Genomic DNA, 22573 nt, shown 5'->3' on the forward strand with positions numbered 1-22573 from the left:
ATATCAAAACAATAAGATGGAACCATTTTGTACCCGCCAACACCTCCACAACATATCATGAGCCAGCAGTCAGCAGAAACAATTTCTCTAAAATTTGCTTTTGTCATGTGAATGATTTTTGATTCCTTAGCTATATACAATCTTTTGGGTCATGTTGAATCTTGTCGTGAATGTATCTGGAGATGAATGAGTGATTAAAATGAATAGAATTTGGACTGATTTCACTATACATGAGTAACCTAAATACACATTCAGAGGACGGGACATATAACTAGGCAAGCATACATAAATGTTCTCTGAAGATGTTATCAACTGATTCATGGTTGACTTTAACTTTGGATTTTTTTTTAAATCAAAAATATATTTTTAAATCTACTTCATTATGACCGGTTTTAAAAGAATTGTCAAGAAGTAAAAGCCTGCAGCACTCAGAAGTGCAGACGATTTTCTGATTTAGATTACTTGCCAAACTTTTTAAACCAAAGCAGTGGTACTGAAAGATGTCCTTCCATATCACTGTTGCAGTATTCTTTATGTAAGGGATCTTCTGCCAAGCATAGACCAACGACTGGCCAGTATACCAAAGCCTTTAGTACTTATAGGTGGTGTACATCACACATATGCTCCCCATGCAACGCGTATGGCATAAGGGTGATATGCACACACTGAACAATTTTGCCACCAGTATGAATGTCACTATTGAATGTCATTCTGAATGCCTTTCTGCTGGGCTGGTTACCAAGCCATGTTTCAGATAAGAGCCTCATTGGACTTTCTTCTTATCCTGTTATTTAGTGTTATTGCTTTCATGTCATCCAGAAAGGGAAAATATCAGTGTGGGAGGCAGATCCCCCATAATGGCAATCATAACAGGTGTCTTTTCAGTTTGGATGCTTCCCACTACCATCATACCTCTCAACCATACTGAATTCCTTGGTATTTACTAGTTTTTGGGAAAAATAATGAGGTGTCATGAGTTCCCAAGTGGCCCCTTGAATTCCCATTTTTTTTATTTTGATTTTTTTTTTTAAGTTGAACTTGTTGCTGATGTCATTACATGCAGGGACATACACGATGACACCAGCTTTGTGAACAGATTGTTCCAGCCTGTTGGAAACACGGGGTGTCTTTATTTACTTTTTTTTTAAACTATATGTACATTCACACATACCTCACATTGTGTTTGTGTATGTTGTTGTGGATTTAGAGCAGAAATGAGATGGGAGAGAGGGCGGACCACAGCAGGTAGGCAGCTGTGATCCCAATCAGTGAGTGGAGGATGAGAAGACGAGTGTCCGACTTTAACTTTTAACTTAAGCTGAGGCAGCCCAATAAGATGCAAGCAAGTACATAGTTTCTTTAGCCAGTGCAGTGTGCAGCAGTCAGCAGAGCAGAGCCTGGTCTGCGTCTTCCCAGTGTCCACTCTGCACACCCAGGATCAGGATAGGAAGAGGATGAGAAAATGATTCTCCTCCAGTGGTTTGACCACCTCTGGCTCCAACAGCAGGTAAAAGAATAAAAAAAAAAGCATATATAGATCCATTTAGCTTCAGCACCATGTTGACCCAAGCACCAACCACACCATGATACAATTTACATTATAGTTATGACATGATGTGAGTGAAAAAGTGATCATTAACTTGAAGTGCTTGTGCATATATGGACAGGCAGAAATTCAGAATACAAAATGGATCATTGGGAGAAATGTTTCTTTTTGTTGTGCCATACATGGGCAGACTGTAGAAGGGATCTTTGGGGTAAATGCTTCATTTGGTATTAGTGGAGTGTTTTTATATATGAGCAGTCTTGAATTCAGTGGAGTGTTTGTGCATTCATGGGCACACTGCAGAAGGGATCATTAAGGGAAATATTTCATTTACAGTCAGTGGAGTGCTTGTGCATACATGGGAAGAATACAGAAGGGATCACTGGGGAAATATTTCTTTTTGTGTTACTCAGTGTAATCCTTGTGCATACTTGAGAATATTACAGAAGGAACCTTTGGGGAAAATGTTTCCTTTGGAGTCAGCTGAGTGGTTGTTTATAAACTGGCAGACTAGAGAAGGACTTGTTGTGTTAAATGTTTCTTTTTGAGCCTGTGTAGTGACTGTACATACATCCACAAACTACAGAAGGGATTCCTGGGGAAATATTTCCTTTGGAGTCAGTGGAGTGCTTGTACATTCATGGGCACGCTACAGATGGGATCGTTGAGGAGAAATGTTTCATTTAGTGTTCGTGGTGTCCTTGTGTTAAAACCCTATTGTGTTTTTGTGTTTAATATGTTGTCTGTTCTTCAATTTGTGTTTAAAAGTTGGTATCCCACAACTCCATTGGAGTGGGCAGGTTGCATAATTATGTATGTAAATTTTATGTTAATCAGCATACAGATTTTTGGCCACTTGTACGTATTTTTCATGAGCCTTTGTCCAGATTGTTTATGATTCCAGGTTGAGGGTATGACTACTATACATAGTGTTCTCTCTGCAAGGCTTTTGTCCCGGAGACCCTATGAATCATTTCTCCTCCCTATCTACTTACCTTGAAAACCAACATCTTAAGCTGTTGGTTCAAGGTGCTCTGGTGGAATCTTCCCCTCCCGAGGGTCAGCCATCTACCAAGAAAAAAGCCAAAAAACTTGGGTCTGATACAGCTGCTGTTCAGCCTCCCCCTGATGTCTCTGTCTCGAGCCCAGTGAAATCCCAGACGATCATCCAGTGGTTGCATTGGATTCCTTTGCTGCAGTCCTGGCTGAGGCTAGAATGGATATGACTTGTCCCACATCCTTGGATGCTTTACAAATGTCTCCTCCTGATGTTGAGGGGGAACCTTGGCTGATTATATCCAAGGGAATGACAGGGGTTCTGCAGATCCTACTCAGAGAGAAGATTCCCACTACACTTAATGAATGTCTTCAGGGGTCTGGCCCTTCGAAGGTGTTTCATGTGGATGTCCCATAGAAAAAGAAACTGAAAACTAAGCATATTCCCCCTGTAGTTAAGGATCTGTAATGTGAATAGCAGGATTTCATTCGGGGTTATTCAATGCTTTGATGGCTTTAAAGCCTCCTCAGGGGGGTGCCCTGTGCCTGTCCCTCCTTGTTTTTCCACTCCTGTTAACAGACCCAGGAACTTGATTCTTTGGCTGAGGATCGGGATTTTGGGGAAGAGTCCCTGGCTTACACTTCTCAGATTTTCCCCCTTGGACTGTGGTTCAGAGGAAGAGGATTCTATTAGTCCAGATTCCCCTTTGGAAGAACTCTCCTTTGCAGATACTGTTGCCTGCAGGATGGAATTTTTTTTAAGTGGGATTGCTCATAAGTTTCTGATATTCAGAAACTTGAGAGCAATCAGGGAGATCCTCCAGATGGACACATCTGCTGTTCTGGCTCCCCTCTGGATACTTTTTCTGCAGCTTCTACGCCCCCTCCAAACAGGAAACTGGATAGATTTTTATAAAGTGCCTGACAAGTGTAAATTTCTTTATAAATGTCCTTCTGCTGACCCTTCTGTATTTCCTGTGTCTTTTGATAAGCCCTAAAAATGATTGCCCTCTTCCAAATTGTAACCTTCAGATAAGTATAGTAGGGCCATGGAGAGGCTGGGCAAAAAGTGTTACCATCCTGTCTTTCTATACCTTCATGTCATCACTTACCAATTTCATATGACCAGGTATGTTTTGACTCTCATTTCTCAGTTTTCCAAAGCAGTTTCAGACCTTCCTGACTCTTATGGGAAGGCTTCTGCCCTTTCCCTGTTGGGCTCTACCTCCCAGGTTGCCCACCGCTCTATCAAATGTTGCTACAATGCAGCTGATGCCTCCTCCGGGGCTGCTGCCTTTGAATCTACGAGGCATCACTATTGGCTGCATCTTCAGGCTTTACCTGATGACATTAAAGCCAAGCTATCGGATGCTGCTTTAGATGATAAAAATCTTTTTGGTGGTGGTGCAGTCTCTCCAGGATAAGGGTAAACCCTTTCAGGAATTGAAACATATTTTTGTTTCTCCTATTTTTAATTTTTAGAGTAATTATCCCTCCAAATCTGCTTGTCTGCCCTTAAATCCTGCCATGGCCTCTAGATTTGAAGTCAAGCAGTTTCTTAAAAGCATCCTTCATAGTAAGCCTCCCAGAAAGCCTATTCCATCTTCTTGTGACCTCAGTTTTGTTCTTGAAAAATTGACTCAGGTTCTTTTGAGCCTGCTCTTTCAGATTCCTTACAACATTGTACTTGGAAAACTGTTCTTCTTTTGGCTCTGCTGTCAAACAAGAAAGTCTCTGAACTTCAGGCTGTCATGGCCATTCCTTCCTTCCTTAGTTTTCCACAGAGCAGGGAATCTCTTTGTGCTAATCCTTCTTTTATGCCCAAGGTGGTCAGTGAATTGTCCCTTAATCAGTCTCCTCTTCCCTCTTTTTCCTTCTCTGCAATCTGCTGAGAAGGCTCTTTACACATTGCATTTGCATAGACAGCTCAGATATTATTTGGAAAAAACTAGTTATTCACAAATCTGAGCAGCTTTTTCTTTCCTTTCATCCCAGACCTTTGAGTTTGGCTATTTCCAAGCAAACCATTTCTTCCTGGATTTCTAAGGCCATTTCTTTTTGTTATTCCTTTCATGGGGAAATGTCTTGCCTCCTCTGTAAAAGCTCATTCTACCAGGTCTGTTGCCTCGTCTACTGCTTTTCTCAAGGGGCTGAATACCACTTCCAACCCTGAGGCTGCTACTTGGTCCTCTGTTCATATGTTGACCAAGCATTACAAGTTGGATTTTATTTCCAAGGCCAGAGCTATCTTGCATGGGTTTCTGGAAGGGTCTTCTGTGCTGTCCTCCTCCCGGGCTTCATCTTGAACTTTGTACTCTCCCTTTTGTAAGGAATACTGCAACAGGGATATGGAAAGAAATAGAACAGTTGCTTCACTCTTGCCGTATTTTCTCCCTCCTGCTTCCCTGCTCTTATTCTGTTCTTGCTCTGTTGGCTGAGGGTCTCGTCTCCTTTTTATTCTTCTGGATGCACGTGTTTTCCTTGTTTCTGGAGATATTCTGTTCCTCATCGGGCTTTTACAGTTGACTGTGTGCATCTGTGCATCAACCTTATGCCTTACATGAGGAGCATATATGTGATATGCAATGCCTGTAAGTGCTAAAGGCTTTGATATACTGGCTGGATGTTGGGCTGTCCTTGACAGGAGATCCCTTAGTTTATGAATACTGCAACAGTGATATGGGAGGACATCAACTGTTATGGCAACATTTTACACAACTGCACTTTACAGTTAGTGCACTGAATTCTATGCATCTCTCAAGCATCAAATATAAAAATTATTGGTAATCATTTTTCTCTTTTTAGATCCTTATGTCAAGGTATCTCTTCTATGTGATGGACGCAGGTTAAAAAAAAAGAAGACAACAATAAAAAAGAATACCCTTAACCCTACATACAATGAAGCAATCATCTTTGACATTCCTCCTGAAAGCATGGACCAAGTCAGCCTGCTCATATCAGTGATGGACTATGACAGGTAAGTTGAAACTTTCACTCCTTAAAATTGATACCTTTGATGACTGACTATATAGATGTATTTATGCTGACACCATGCTGTTACTTTTATTTCCATTATCATAACCTGGCATGGATACTGATATCTGTAAATCCATGGAGTGCATATTATGGATCTCATAAACAAGGACATAGGCAATCTCCAAACACTTAACCCCACCCGGTTCGGATTCGTCAAGGTAAGATCTTGCCTGTTGAACCTGGTTGACTTCTTTGAGACCATCACCAATGCCCTAGATGGGAGAAAGTCAGTACATACAGCTTACCTTGACTTGGCCAAGGCCTTTGACACAATCCCCCACTCTGGCATCATCAAAAAGCTAGCACAGCTTGGCGTAAATCCCTAGCTCATCAGATGGGTGGCCAGCTGGCTCGCCAACAGGACCCTGAAGGGGGCTGACCAATTTTGCAGATGACTAAGTTGGGTGCTGTCATTGACTTCCCAAATGATGTTAAGATATGGCAAGAGGGTCTCACAGCAACTAATCACTGGTGCCAAAGTCGTGGCCTCAAGTTAAACTCAAAAAATGTATCATCATACCATTTGGCAAAAGCACACCCCTACAGATTACCACATCAACGACAACCCCCTAGGCACAAAACCTGTGGTGAGAGACCTGGGTACTCAGGTTGACAACAATCTCACATTCGACCATCATGTAGCGGCAGTGGTTAGAAAAGCATTTTACTTGGTTCGTCTCATAAGTAAAGAAATTGCATCCAGAAAAATGGAGGTTATTATCTCTCTATACTTCTCCCTCATTAGACCAATAATTGAGTATACAGTCCCATTTGGTATGTACCTCTCCAGACATCTGCATCAACTGGAAAGGCCACAGAAAGACCTCACAAAATGAATCCATGGCCTCCAATACTTGTCCTATGTGGACAGGCTCAAATTATTATCAATTTATTCAGTATCATACAGATTGCTCAGAAGTGATCTGTGTCTCGTCTACAAGACAGTCTCAGACCCTGTCCTACTAGAGATGCTCCATATCCGTAAGTCTAACTCCTCGCACATTACCCAATTAAAGGACTGATTTTAATATGCGCCATCAACAAAACCTACTGGAGATACAGGTTTGTCTCCCAGAGGCTGCCTCATCTCGGGAATAGACTTCTCATATACGTAAAACAGGATACCTCGCTGGCCTCTTCAAGCGCAACCTTGATGAGTGGCAGGAAACTACAAATTTGTTCCAGGGGTTCTACTTCTGTCCCTCACTGACAGGGGTGACAGGTGCTGACTGAGGTTTCTTTTTGGGGGTAAACTCTTGGCTAGGCTTGTAAGGGCCCCAGGGCCATTAGCTTAGTAACCACCTCTGATCCTATACCCAAGCCCTTATTTTTTATGGTCAGTTTAGCAGCAGAGGGAAATTAAGTGCTTTGCTGATGATCACACAGTATGTATGTAGCACCAGAAGGATTTGAACCTGTAGTCATTCTGCAGCCAAGTGCCTTATCCTCCTCATTGTTCTGCTTTTTGTCCGTATACATTATACTGTGATTATATATAAGGCTTCCTGAAAATATTATTATCGTTAATCAATAGTTCTGTTTCATTTTGACGTATCTTTTGGAACATTTTTGAAGAGGTGTACAAAAAAATGTCATATTTGTGAGACCTACTCCTCCCATCATTCCTCAAATATGTCCATATTTTTGAAGAATGTGCAGATTTTTGATTCATATTTTTGGTTTGTTCCTCATTGTGTGTGCTTTTCTGACATATCACTGAGGCCTGAAATCACTAAATACTGACTTAAATGTGAGTTGCAGACTTCATATCTTTTAGAAAATGTATGTTAACAGAAATCCTGTTATTCTAGCAACTTTATAAATTTATAAGAGTCACATCTAAAACCTGTCCCTAGTTTTGGGTCTTTGCCCCCATTATTTTAGGCTTTGTCCAGATTTCTTGCACTTAGAGGTTGAGAGGTATGTATGGTGGCATTGGATATGTTCATAAAGGAAGAAATGGTGAGTGAATGTTTAATCTGATGACATTCAATGTGTTTTGTTTTTGGGACAAAAGAGCTTATTAAACTGATGTTCTTGTGGCTTTACCTCCGAGATTGTCAGGTTTTTGTTTGGTACCTTTCTGTTGTCCTGCTTGGACAAATATTTGGTTATTGTTCCTATTTTAACAGGTCCACATGTCTGCTGACTTCTTCCTACTTTTTTATTGTGACTAAGGAGCATCCCATTAACAAGGAGGGATGTTGCAGAGGCAACAGTGCTTCTGTCAACAGTGGTGGGCATGCGCCATGTGTATTATTGAACTCAGCTACCATTTTAAGTGCACAGTGTGTATACTGTTATGCTCTTTTATTTCTTCTCTTCCTTTGGTATGTCCAGTTGTTCTTCTAGAAGAGAAGTGGTAGAAGTAACCTTGGCCCTTTCCAGATAATGCTTCTGGTCCTGTGTTACCAGTGGTCACCTGGTGTGCCTCTCAGCAAGGTGTGATGAAGGCTACCTTACTCAAGGTGATCTGGGTGACTCACTGGTGACCTCTGTGGCCAGTTCCCAAGAGGGGAAAAGCATTCACTTCTGATAGCCTGGAGTGGGCCCATGTGGTCTGCCAGCAGCTGCTGCAGTTGTGGAGCTTGCTGTCATCCAAGGTGTGCTAATGGCTGAATGCCTGCCTCAGTATGGTTGTGCATCTCCTAGCATGGTTGGAAGCCTGCACATGACCACAGCCTCAGAGGTGAATGATGTCTGTGTGGGATAGGCTTACATCCAGAATGGACACTGCCATATCACACATCCAGTTGTTCCCCTGCCTTATTTGCCATTATCCACACCTTGTCTTTTGTCCTACCCTCTCCTTTACCAAATGTTCACACTTTGTCTGTCTGTATCCATTTATCATTACCCCCACCTTTTGTTTCAGCATCACCCTTATCTGTGTTTTATGTATGTCTGCCCCTGCTGTTATCCTTTCTTCCTCATGCCATCCTAAAATCACTCCTTACTACCCTCGGCCTTCTTTCCCACAAAAAATGCCCATCTCCTCCTCCCTTCATCATTCCTTATGGACACCCTTGCCTGTTTTCCACTGCTTGCTATTCCTCTTTTTTCTAACTTTCATATTTCCTTATTAACATGATGAATTGGGTTGGCATTTGCTTTGTTGGGCTGTCAGCCATGGTGCATGTGGCAGTGATGTGGCACTGCTTAACATCAAGAGGACCCGTCCATTGGAAATATGTTAAAATATGTTACTATATCATTAGGACATATGCCTTTGACTTTATAAGTCTTTATTAAGGTATTCTGGCCAGCAAAACCTAACACTCACTCACTTTCTCTTTCCCTCTCTCTCTCTCTCTCTATATATATATATATATATATTTATATATATATATGTGTGTGTGTGTGTGTGTGTGTATATATATATATATATATATATATATATATATATATATGTGTGTGTGTGTATATATGTGTGTATATATATATATATATATATATATATATATATATATATGTGTGTGTGTGTGTGTATATATATATATATATATATATATATATATATATATATATATATATATATATATATATATATATATATATATATATATAGATATATATAGTTTTCCCCTCTTGTAAGGCTACTAACTTTTTCTCTAATTGTCTCCTGTGATGTAAGGTAAAAGTGACTAGTTACTGGATATAAATTTACAAATAATGGCTTAAGTATTGTAAAAATGGTATGTTTAAAACTCTGATATCTTATTAAAATTTCTGTATAAAATAATTAATAGCGATGAGATAACTAGTACTGGTGATAACTGCTTTCATGTATGAATATGTCATCAAATTAATCCATTTGTTTCGGGTGTATTTTTGTAGAAATGTATGCAGCTTAGTAGTATTTTCAACAACAATTGGAGAATTCTATCAGGGCAGCCAAAGCACATTGTTGTCACTGGTGAGGCCTCGTGCTTTAATTGCAGCAAAAACCTAAAAACTGTTTTATAACTTTTTTGGAAGCAATGGTGATCCATTTACCATCAAACAGGATAAGTATGTGTGTGGGATATGTGCGTGCTGTCAGCAATAGAATGAAAACTTGTGTTCATTTAGTGTATAAATAAAATGCACACTTTTACACATCCCGTTGTTTGTCACCGATATCAGTTTAACCTCATCCAAGTACCTTTGAGCAATGCTTTGTGCTCATTTCCAACAAGATGCATATTTTGAGGTGCCACAGCCCAAGGGCATGATTGTTTTAAATATGTCGCTACTCTCTCTTTTCCTGCCTAAGTTGATCAGCCTATTAACGTTCCATTTAAATAATCTCATCTTAGAATAATAATCACCTTTGTTAGCCTTTGCAATAGAAATACGCTGAATTTTGCTTTATTAGCAAACCACTACGTTTTACAACCTTCCCAGAAATATCCTTACTAAGAGTTTAACCTTGGCCTTAAATCATGAGAATAAACATCCCATATGTTGTCGTAGAACTCACTTAATACTAGAATACTTGCATACAAATCAGTCCAAGCAAAAACTTACAATTTTATGCCTACTTGACTGCCATTCCTTCTGTCCTATGATTAGTGGTTTTCATGTGGGCTAGTCCCCATTATTCATCACCCAGATAATCCTGTGCCTCTGTACCATAGGTTCAAAGGTTGGTACTAGGCTATCAGCCATAGGGCCTATAAAAGCCTAGCCATAACAATTCCCTGGCTATTTCTTCCCACACTATTATATACCATATTATTTAGTGATAACAACATGGCCCGGTGCCCCTCTTCCCCCTCTGGTCACCTCAACTGCCCTTGTCCTAAGTTTGTAGTAGAAGTTTCAAAAAATACTTTGTCTTAGTCATGTTTTTTCTTGATCAGCTACATTACTGTTCTTAAACACATCCCTTGAGGTACAAAAATTGTTTAAATATCACCATCACTCCAAAATACGGACTCACACAATTGTCTGGAAAAACTTTGCCCATTCAACATACAGCTGCACCAACATTTAATCATGCCCCAGAAGTCCCAGGTAATACAAATCAGGTATTCACTAACCATGTTAATTTCAGCACTGAAATTCAAGTTTGTTCTGCACATTTTTTTATAATTACACCTACAATTGTGGAAGGGGGGAGATGCCAGTAAACGTATAGTCCAGTTAGTTTGATCCCTACCTCAGTTTATTATTGATATGAAAAACCAGGAAGCCCAAGCGGAGTGCATAATTATGGAGCAAGGCCAACAGGCCTAGATGCCATGCTGCTCATTATGGACTTTGAAGGTTAGTACAAGTAAAACTCGATCAGCCACTTCTAATCTGCTTGTTTCCCTGGAGACCACAGCACTTAAATACCTCCCCTTCCTCCATCATGTCACACCTTCTCATCTAATAACACCTTTATTTTCTACCCCATCATACCCTCCCCATCCCAATTATCTAGCACCTAATATTGCCACTGCATTAGAAACAGGTTCATAGGTAGGTACTAGGCTATTGGTCCTAGGGCCTATATAAGCCTAGCCAAAAAGGTACCCTGGCTTTCGTCACCCAAGAAAATTATTTTCCTGTGTCCCTGTTGAGCAGAGCCACAGAGGTGATCCACGGGGTGAATTTCCTATTTCCCATCCAATCATCAAGATTTTTCTTGAAGAGTGCTGATGAGGAGCTTTGTTTGATATAGCTAGATAGGTAGTTTGTTCCAGAGTATGGGAAGTCTCTGGGATAGGAATCTATCCCTCCAGCATGTTCTGTTTATTGTGGTGCCAAGGTTTAGGTCCCTAGATCATGTAGCTCAGAGGGATTGGGATTTCTTTAAGTGGAGCATGTCCAACAGCTCTGGGTTTAACATAGCTTTGTATGTTAGACAGAGATCGTTTCTGAGTAGACAATATGCGATGGAGTAAAGCTGGAGTTTTTGAGATGGTCTCCGTAGGGCATCTGTTTGAGGCCGGTAATCCTCTTTGTGAGGTATTTCTGCAGCCTTTCCAGTTGTTGTTGATGTCTTGTGAGGTACATACCAAAAGGGGTGTTGTACTCTGTAATGGGTCTAATGAGTGACGTGTAGAGGGGAACAATGACCTCTTTTTTTCCTGGATGAGAAACCATGATGAGGTGTGCCATGTAGAAGAATTTCCTGACTATTGTGGCCATGTGCTTATCAAAGGAGAGACTACTGTCCACCTGTGTCCCAAGGTCTCTTATCACACTTTCAGTGTTAAGTAGACTACCACCTATGTGGTAGCTCATGGGTACAGAGTTTATACCAAAAGGGATGACAATGCACTTTTTGGCATTGAGCTTCAGGCCATGGCTTTGACACCATGCATCTGTCTCAGTGAGGCCCTTTTGTAGGATGTCAACATCGTTAGGAGTTTCGATTTTGGCTCCTAGTTTGCAGTCATCTGCAAACTTCATTAACCAAAGACCTTTTGTGTTAGCCTGTACTTCAGAAAAGTAGATACCAAACAGGAGAGGACCCAGGACTGAACCCTGTGGTACTCCACTTGTCACTGGTCTGAAGTCTGATTTGGAGTCTGCTACTTTCACAGTGTGGCTTCTGTCGGTGAGCCAGTTGGCAACCCATCTTGTGACATAGAGATTTTTACCTAGTTTAGTGAGTTTATCTATAATTCCAGAGTGAGGGATGGTGTTAAAAGCATTGGCAACATCTCGATAGGCTATGTGAACCACCTTACCCTCGTCTATGGCTTTGGTGACTGCTTTAAAGAAGTCTTATCAGGTTTAGGAGACATGATCTGCCTTTTACAAACCCAAACTGGGTGGGGTCCAGAGTTTGGAGATTACCAATGTCTTTGTTTATAAATTCCATGATATGTTCCATGGTCTTGCAGACCAGGCTCATTAGGCTAATGGGGCGTTAGTTCCCGGAGTCTGTGGTGGCTGCCTCTTTGTGGAGTGGGATAACAGTTGCTGTGTGCCATTCAGTGGGCACAAAGCCTGATGTGAGGCTATGATTGAACATAGTGCTTAGGTGGCGTGCCAGTTCATTTTGTAGTTTGTGCAGAGGACAACCTTGGATGTTGTCAGGTCCCATGGATGCTGTGTTCTTGGCTTTGGAGAATGTGGTTTTTACCAGTGCAGCCATGATTACAGGAACTTTGCATTCTTCCGGTATAGAGATGAGTCTTTTAGGGGGTGAGAGTGGGGTAAAGTTAGCACTGAGCCTATCTGCCAGGATGTTTGCAATATCAGTTGGTTCTGTATATTTAGTGCCATTGTGCTGTAACTCAGAGCAGATCTGAGTGTTGCCATTGAGATTCTTGACATAGCTATAGAATGCTTTGTGGTTGTTTTTAGAATCAGTGGCAATTTTGTTTTAGTAACTAGCTTTGGAGGATTTCATGATGGATCTCGGCTTGTTACTGAGGGTGACAAGGGAGTTCCTCCAGTTATGGGATTTTACTCCCTTTTTGCAACAGTTTCTTTCTTCTGTTGTTGAGTTTGTTTATGGCAGGGGACCACCAGATTAGCTACCATTTTTTGGAGGATGGCATCTTGGCTCTGTTAGGGATAGCACGATCCATGCACTCATGTAAGTGCTTATAAAGTGCATTTCTGTACGATTCAGCAGTCACACATCTCTTGTCTGTCGGCATGCAAATTACCTATAAATATGTACATTACTTTTTCATAAGTGTTTATTACTGTTTGTGTACATTCTCCTTGTATAATATTTCAACAGTAAAACAGATGTCTTGCCTGATATCTCCATGCTGTTGGAAGTATTATTTGTAGCTACTTACTATACTTTTTCATATCTTTGTGCTACTGTTTACTACTGCAGTACTTTACCATGACTGCATCTGGAAATGGTTATTTATGATCAGTGTACTAGCCCAATAAACAAATCTGAAAAACAATAAAAATAATAAACAGCCCACGAACAGGCACACAGTAGAAACACTCCAAATATATAAAAAAGAAAAATTATTTTATTACAAGTAGGTAAGCGCTTTCACTTAGAGCTTTGTCAGACCATTGAAACAAGAGTGGTCAAAATTTCATTTAAATACAACTCACCACCCAATCAAATACAATCCGTTACCAAATACATCCATTTTAAAAGTAGTAAAACATCTAATGAGATATAAACAATGAAACGAACGCTTGAAAGTTCAACACTCAGTACATCTAAATATGTTTAACATACTCATAATAAATAGGATATCTACTAAAACTATATATACATAAGATTAGGTAAGCACCTTGATATAGAAATATATGTAAAAATGTACATGTGGAAATTTCATATATGTATAAGCATTCATAGAAATACATAGATAACATTAAAATGTAAAATGGATCCAAGTGTAAGGCCAGCTACATAATGCTCCATCAGCCTACACTTTGACACCCCCAATAGATTTATACACCCTGACAGCGGCCAGCACTTCTCCTTTCATGGTAGTGCTAATTGCAAGACTATGCATGTAGTATATCTTGCCATATGTTCTACATGCTGGTCATACTATGTAGGTAAAACAGACCGCATGTTTAAGAACAGAATAAGGGAACATATTTATAACATTAGGATTAAGTCTATGAATAATGCTTTAGCGAAACATGTTGTGACCATGGGAGAAGAACATACTTTTAGCTTTATGATGATTGATAAAATTACATCTGCTGTGTGTGAGGGTGATATAAGGACTCTAACAGAAAGTAGAGAAGTTAAATGGATATTGAGGCTGAGAGATGATAGGGGGAAAGGGTTAAACGAAAGGGCCTAAATTAAACCTACCTTGAAATCTAGGAGGCTTACAGTAAAGTAATGCCTGTTATGAATATACCTAAGTGTTTGTCTCTCCATAATTTTAGGGTATATGAACAATTCTTTGAGTCTTGCATATGTAATAGTTCATGGTCATACTAATGTCTAGGCTCTTCAATTATGTAATATATGATATATTCCCTGTTATCAACTTTTTATTGAGTATTAATCCATTGCTAGTATGAAATGAAAACAGTCTGTTCATTTGTATATATTTATTATATATAATATAATATAGTTTTTGCTAGATAAAGTGTAGGCTGATGGAGTGTTATGCATCTGGCCTTAGACTTGGATGAATTTTACATTTTAATGTTATCTACATACTTCTATGAACGCTTATACATATATGAAATTTCCACATGTACATTTTTATATATATTTCTATATTAAGGTGCTTACCTAATCTTATGTATATATAGTTTTAGTAGATATCCTATTTATTATGAGTATGTTAAACATATTTAGATGTACTGAGTTTTGAACTTTCAAGCATTCATTTCATTGTTTATATTTCATTAGATGTTTTACTACTTTAAAATGGTTGTATGTGGCAATTGATTGTATTTGATTGGGTGGTGAGTTATATTTAAATGAAGTTTTGATCACTCTTGTTTCAATGGTCTGATGAAGCTCTAAGTAAAAGCGCTTACCTACTTGTAATAAAATAATTTTTCTTTTTTTATATATTTGGAGTGTTTCTACTGCATGCCTGTTCATGGGCTGTTTGACTGTTATTGTTTTTTATTTGTTTCTTTGCTCAAACAGACCTATTTTATCCTTGTTGTGCAGTACTTGATCTGGTGCCTTTTATTTCCAAATATGAAAAATAAAAATGTACATGCTTACCACATACTTACATTTACCTATGTAAATTTCCCAGATTTATTTCAAAAGAATGTTTAACTGAAAAACCATGCATATCACCAACAAGCAGTCTCAAACTCAGAAGGAAGCACACATACATTTCCTATGAGCTTCACCCAGTGACCCCTTATATTCTGCAACAAATTCATTATTCTAAGGAGTAATTGGCATTTATAATCTACACACTGTGTCCTCCTCATCACACATTTTCATTCCGTCTCCCAGCCAGTAAGTATAAAAACAGAAATTGTGACACTGGTAGCCTTCTACATTAAGTGCACCTCATTTATTGAATTCCATTATATAAATTGGTAATGTTTTGTGTAAGCTTATATCCCATGGGGCAGAGTGACAATAAAGCTTATCCATATTATTATGCATGTTAGCTCTACAATTTGCTGTCTTGCTGAAAGCGATACTTTACTGAAGTAAAGAAACTGTTGTTGTTTAACCAACCTTTCCTGTGGCTTCTGTCTGTATGGTGCTTGTGTACTATAAGGTTACCAGTATGTGCGTAGTGATTGGACCACTCACCTACTCTGAGTCAGGCATGGAGTCACCATTTCTTTCCTCAGAATCCTACTTTCCACACCATTCAGCACTTCCTGAAGATCTGTAAACCTGATGGCTTCTTGTGTGGGGATGGGTAAATCTTAAAATGGTGGTTACAGCATCCTGAATTTTAACTTCTTTAGCTGGCATCCATGCATTGCTGCCAGAGTTCATTTGCAGCAGATCTGAATCAAGGGTAATTGTCAAAAAAAAGAAAGAAAGAAAAAGATGGTATAAAGGTTTTGAACCTTTTTGACCAGAGTATGATAAGACAGCCTGGCTTCTACAATGGGATCTGATCAGATTATCCGATTTGCCCCTCAGTTTTAGTACGTCTCTGCTACAACCAGTTCATGCTGCCAACTTTTCTAACATATATGCCACAGTCTAATCCTTTTTACTCCATTCACTTGAATATTACTCTACATAGTAATAATAATAACAATATTAATAGTCACTATCTCTTTCAGGGTTAACCTGAGAGCACCATCTGGATAAGTGACTCACTCACCCCATCTGCTTGATCACCTTCTAGCCTCTCCAGCATTGCCTGTACATTCACAGATCTTTCTTTTTGCACCTTAATTTTCTGTTATGTCATGATTGTGATTAAATGATCTATAAATATATCTCATCAAATGCAGCATCATCTTTGAATGCTTTTATTTTGAATTTGTTCTTAAACTTAATATTGAGCTTTTGAATTTTGGACTGAATTTGCTCTAGTGATGCCTTTTTTGATACCACTGGATTGAATTGCACTCCATCTTTCTACAAAGGCTGCTGCTTCATTTTCAGTACTGGTTATGTAGTCCGCTAATGATCCCAATATTTTGGCAGCTTTTGGTATTGCTCATTGCTTTTTATGACTTTCATTTATTTATTTTTTTTAATGAGTGCCAGACTGTCACACTAAGATCTTCTGCTAGCTTCATATCAAATCAGTACCAGTTTCTGTCAGTTTATTTGAACTTGTTTCAGGAAACACTAGGGAGCAGGTAATGCTAACACTTTCACAAGACCAAAGCTTATTGTGCACTTTTAATGTTTAATTCTCTTGTATCTCTTCACCGTAGAGTGCAATATCTGTCTCCTTCAAAAGTTTTAATTCCTTATAATGCTTCCTTCTTTATTTTTAAGGATCAATGTGTTCTTTATGTGCATTTATATATAAGCATATTGCTCTCCCCTGGTTTCTGTTATTTCTGGCACTTTTAATTTGCTTTGTATCACTGTTTGAATATATGCCATCTTATTCGGTCTCCATTCTGCATCCTAATGCCTTTTTGGATAGTTATATTTCTCCCCTTAAGGATATGGTACCTTGGCTATGCATGCTTACGTACTGTAAACCTGCACTTGTGAAATCGCTTGAATTGGAGTGGCAAAAGATAAAGCAAAGTTGATTTGGTCAGCAAATAAGTCAGAGTAACTCCAGTCAGTCCACTGCACTACCCAAAGTGTTGAGAACATGAATGCTGATGGACTGCCATTTTGTTCCCTGCATAATTGTCAACAACTTGCTCATTAAACACCAGCTCAATGACTGTGAACAGTGTTCCTGGTTTAAATATACAATCTAAAATTACAAAATGCCAGGCATACTAACATAGTTACCTTTGAAACTCCAATACAATATTTCCTTAAACTTATCTTTTGCAACCTCTAAGTTAGTATATGTAGATAGTAGGGGCGTGGGGCATTATTCCCGACAAAAAGGTAGAGGCGAACTTGTTTACCTGCAAAACAATGAGAAGTAACAACAAGAAGACCCTCACATTTTAATGCGTTTTGTAGTTTTCTTCAAGTGGGCATCAGTGACTTTGCATCTGTCCTAACAGAATTCACTGCAGATATGATTATCAACATGGGTCGGCAAGGTGAAGATGGAGGAGTTTAACAACTTGGTGAGTCCATTGGGAGAGAGTAATGATGAATAATGCTGCTTCCTCACTTTGGCTCAGGATAGCCTTCGTGGTGAGCAGGGAAATCATGAATCTCCAACTCTGTAAGCAAGGCTGTGCAGTATGTGAAGGCAGTTTTTGTGGTCATAGGGTTTTGTGTGTGTCTGGTCATGTAGTGTGTATGTGAGGAAAGAGAAGTGTTATGCCAACCACCACTGCTGTGTTCTCCTCTAAGGTGCATAAATGTATAAATAGCACTGCACACTGTACAGACAGTTAATGAAAAGGATTGAAAGTGATGGTAATTAAAACAAATTCTGAACCAGTTTCAAAGGATGATTGTTCGGGTGTGTCTTAAATGTATCCGGCATGGGGGGGGGGCTTTGTCATCTAGTACTGTAGAAGGTCATAGAGCTGTGAGGTTCACAGGAAACTTGAAGCTGTTAACATTGGAGATGATAGTAAACAGTATTTCTAGGCTTTTCCGTGATGCTTAGCATTATTGTTGAACCTGTGGAGGAAATGTTAATTTTTATGCAGGCTTCTTTATAGCTCAGTAGGGTCAGTGGAATTTATATAAAGAGAGGAGAGCCTGGAGCCCAAAATAGAGTTATGTGAATCTTCTATGACACATTAATAAGGGTGACCAATGAGCTAATATCTGGGATGATAAGTGAAATAAAGCTACTAGGCAACAGCCATTACTATTTTAAGACTAATATATGGGATTTTCCTGGTAACTATCCCATAATGTATTGTAATTTTGAAGCTATAATCAGCTGGTGTATGATGCTTTAAGTATTTACATCCTTTATATCAAGCTGCTATGTTTATGGATGGATCAAACTGATGGGGTGTCCTGATATTTTTTTCATGACTGATTCATAAATACCACTGTGTAGGTAACTGCTGTTGCATGCTCTGATGTGATACCATCATGAGGATCATCTAGATGAGCAAAACACAAAAAAATACCTTATAAGCTATAGATCTGAGCCATGCCACCTTGAATGAATCCACAAGCTCAGCGATGTTTTTTGTTTTACAAATAAATTGCCATGTTATTGATTGTGAACTGTTCACCTGAGAAACACTTTTCTTCCACATGATGAAATTTAACCCATGAGAGTCATTTGACATTTCAAAACTCTTTTGCTGGTATGTCCGTAGACAGAAGTTCACACTGTTTTGTGTAACAACCAAATTAGACATAGACGAAGTCTGGGTAAATCATTGTATGCTACTGGCCATGAAGTAGAGGCCATATGCAGTTCCTTTTCATTGGTAGAGGGCTACAGTGTTACATACGAGTCAGTAATTAGCAAAATTGATGAACATTTTGTGCCAAAAAGAAATGTAAGACATGAAAGGGTATGCTTCCACAGATGTGTACAAAGGGTGAAGCTAATTAAGTCTTTGTAAGTGAACTGTATGAAATGGATAAATGTAGGTTTAGCAGCACAATTGATCATGCACTGTTCCTCAGAAGTTAGAAGATGAAGTTAATCTAACATTAGAAAGACATAATATGAATTGCCAAACAGGTAGAATCAGTTAAAAGGCAAATGCTAAATTAAATGTAGCAAATCATGCGAGTAAGAAAAATGCATTATTAAATGCAAGTTCCCTTGGAAGCATTATGATGGGCAAGCTAAACAAATATTTCAGTAGCAGATTGAATATAAGCCTAGCAAATGTAAGAGTTGTGACCATTACCAGAATGAATCAGAGCTTTGTGCACTTTGTGGCAGAAGGTGTAAGACATGGACCATTTTCTGTCATTTGTAAAACAAAGCTAATTAAAACATGGATTCTGAAAAATGACACAAAATATTATTCTTTTTGGTTATCTGTCACTACTGTGTCTTACACTGAAACTGAATTGCAAAATAAAATTCCTCTTCATGGAAATGTGTGTCTTGATTTGGCTGATGTAATATGATATTGTGCACAAAATGTATAGAAATTTCTTGAACTGCCTGCTGTTGCTTGAAGCAGACTGAAATTCATCAGCCTCCAAGCAAACTCAAGTGAACAGGCGAATAGTTACCCACGTCTGTGTGGAAGTGGCACATGACTGAGTTTGGATTTTGTGCTGGACAGTCCATACATAAATTAGCTGATAAAAGCTGTGGCATGCAAAATGGGCTTACCTGCCAAAATAAATGAAGTCATTGTGAATGTGTTGTTTGAAGTTGGCCATCTTGATTGTGAACCAGTAAAAATTAAACTAAAATAAAATGCGGTTCTCTGTCTTTACCACATGTGAGGAAACCATTTTCTTTGGTGTCCTAAATTTAGGCAGAGCTTAAGTAAATGCCAAGCCATGAAGTTAAATCAGTGTAACTGGACCATCTGGGTGGTGTACTTCCATGATTCCAGTAATTAAAAAGAATGGTGATGTATGAATATGTATAAATATGTATTGATTTTTAAAAAAACTCAGTGATGCAGCTGTGTGAGAAGAGTTCATTCTGCTTGCTAGAATATATAAAATGAAAGGTAGATTAATGCAAAAGTGTTGTCATGCTGGTTACTTCCAAACAATTCTGGCAAATATCTTTATGTAAAGAAAGTAAAAAGCTGACAACCTTTATTAGCCCTATGAGTAGCTTCTGATTAAAAGGCTACTATATGTTATAACCTGAAATCTTTCAGTGAAAAAAAATGATTGACTTGTACAGCTGGTTAGATGAAGGTTGTGGTTTTATGGATGACATCCTGGTTTTTGATCCCAATAAAGAGATGCATGATTTGAGGTTAGAGTCAATGCTGCAGATTATCAACATTTCTTGTTTAAAGCTAAACCAAGACAAATGCTATTTCAGCAAAACACAGCAGCAGTACTTTGTCTCAGCACAAGTGATAGGAGAATAAAATCAAATGTAAGCAAGGCCTAAGAGCAATAGCCTGCTTACAAGTTCTAGCTTGTGCGATTGAATTAAGACAAATCCAAAATATAATTAGTTGTTTGGGTAGGTTTGTACCAAAGCTTTTGAAAACATTGTGTGTTTTAATTGACCAGTATTCAGCAAAGTCAAGAAATGCTGACAGTAGCTCCATTGCTTATGTAATGTGTTGTCACTAAACTTGCAGCAGGGAGTGCTGGTGCCTGGTAATTACAGCTTGGAGAGAACAATACTTCAGACAGATGAACAAATGTTATGTCCAGTTGCCTGTTTCTACAGAATGCTAATGGTGCTTAACACAGGCATTTACAAATCCAAAGAGAGTGCCTCACAAGTGTGTGGGAGCTCAACAAATTATTCAAATATCTACTAAGGATAGAAAGTTTCAGTTTAATGACCGGGGAGGTCCTCTGGGCCGAGAAGAGCCTATTTTCTGTGGAGGCCTGGGGAGGGAAGCTCCAAGAGAAAAAAAATGGTACAATATTTATATGTTGCAAGATAAACATAATTATTGAAAATAAAGTACACTGAATATAAAACAGAGTCATTGAACATAGTAAGTTAGGTATACATTGAGAACTGAAAAATAAGCATAAAGGTACTGGAAACAGTATTGCATCATAGGGAGTGAATCTTCTTATACATTGAGTATTAAACTATAAGCATACAAGTACTGGAAAATAGTAGCACATCAGTGTTGGTGAATAGATGCCCATAGAGAAGGTATGGGATATAAGTGATGAATACAATAGAGAGGAGAAAGAGATAGGGTTAGAGGGGTAATTAAGTTGGGGGTGCTTAAGTTGCAGCATGACAAGAGCATTCCCATTTAGAAGATAGATGAGAGAACAGGTGAGATTTGAGATATGTATATATATATATATATATATATATATATATATATATATGTGTGTGTGTGTGTGTGCATATATATATGTGTGTGTGTGTGTGTGTGTGTGTGTGTGCATATATATATGTGTGTGTGTGTAGATATATATATATATATATATATATATATATATATAGATGTCTGTGTGTGTGTATATATATATATATATATATATATATATATATATATATGTGTGTGTGTGTGTGTATATATATATATATATATATATGTGGAATAATATTAATAACAATACTCCCCTTCAGTCTATCAATCTTTATAATTTTACTCAACTAATAAACAACATTACCAGACCTAACAAAACCAACCCTCCAGGGTCCATCTTGGACTGGATTCTAGTCAGCCACCCTAACAATATCTCCAACTCGGGTACCTTACCAGACTCATTAAGTGATCATCTCCCAGCCTTTATTAACCGAAAAACCCAACAGCTCCCACACCAACAACAATATGCCTACTCTGCAACCTAACTAATTTTAATCCTTCAGTATTTTCAGAAACCCTTCGACTAACAAACTGGGATTCACTAAACACTCTTCCCCTAGATGAAGCCCTAGAACTCTTCAATACTACCTTCCTTAAAATCCTAGATTCACAAGCCCCTCCCATTACAAAAGGATAAAGTTCAACTCTGCCCCTTGGCTAACTAAAGACACTAAAACTCTAATGCGACAAAGGGACAAAACATGGAAACTATACAACAAAAATAAAAACTCAGCCTCTTTACTGCAATTTAAGCAACTCCGCAATCTTGCTAAAAAACTTATTATAAAAGATAAGAAATCTTACTACGGCAAACTTCAGTCCTCCCTCACAAATAATCCCAAAAAATTCTGGAATTCCATCAATTCACTCTTACATCCAGGTACAAAATCCAATCCCTGTCCAGACAATAATAAGACTGACACTGAAATAGCAACTCTCTTTAACTCGTTTTTTACTGGCTCAGTAGCTGAACTGACTAAATCCTTCTCCTCTTCCACCCCTACCCCTAACCCAAGGCATCCTTCTGCACCCATCCCTCACTCCAACCCCCCCAACCTTTTCATAACCCAAACTTCCCTCCCACTCCATGCCTAACCCTTCCATACTCTC

The 22573-nt window shown here is 38.7% G+C and overlaps 1 protein-coding gene across 1 annotated transcript in view; it reads left to right on the forward strand.

Annotated features, from left to right (window-relative positions):
- The window catches only part of SYT6 (synaptotagmin 6), a 1631223-nt gene that overhangs the window by 1425038 nt on the left and 183612 nt on the right, over positions 1-22573 (forward strand). The window contains exon 5 of the mRNA XM_044076454.1: positions 5348-5519. Within this exon, the coding sequence (XP_043932389.1) occupies positions 5348-5519 (172 nt within the window). The remainder of the gene's footprint in view (positions 1-5347; positions 5520-22573) is intronic.

This window comes from Protopterus annectens, chromosome 7.part0 (genome assembly GCF_019279795.1).
Source record: "Protopterus annectens isolate FY-2018-M chromosome 7.part0, PAN1.0, whole genome shotgun sequence".
Lineage (NCBI taxonomy): Eukaryota > Metazoa > Chordata > Ceratodontiformes > Protopteridae > Protopterus > Protopterus annectens.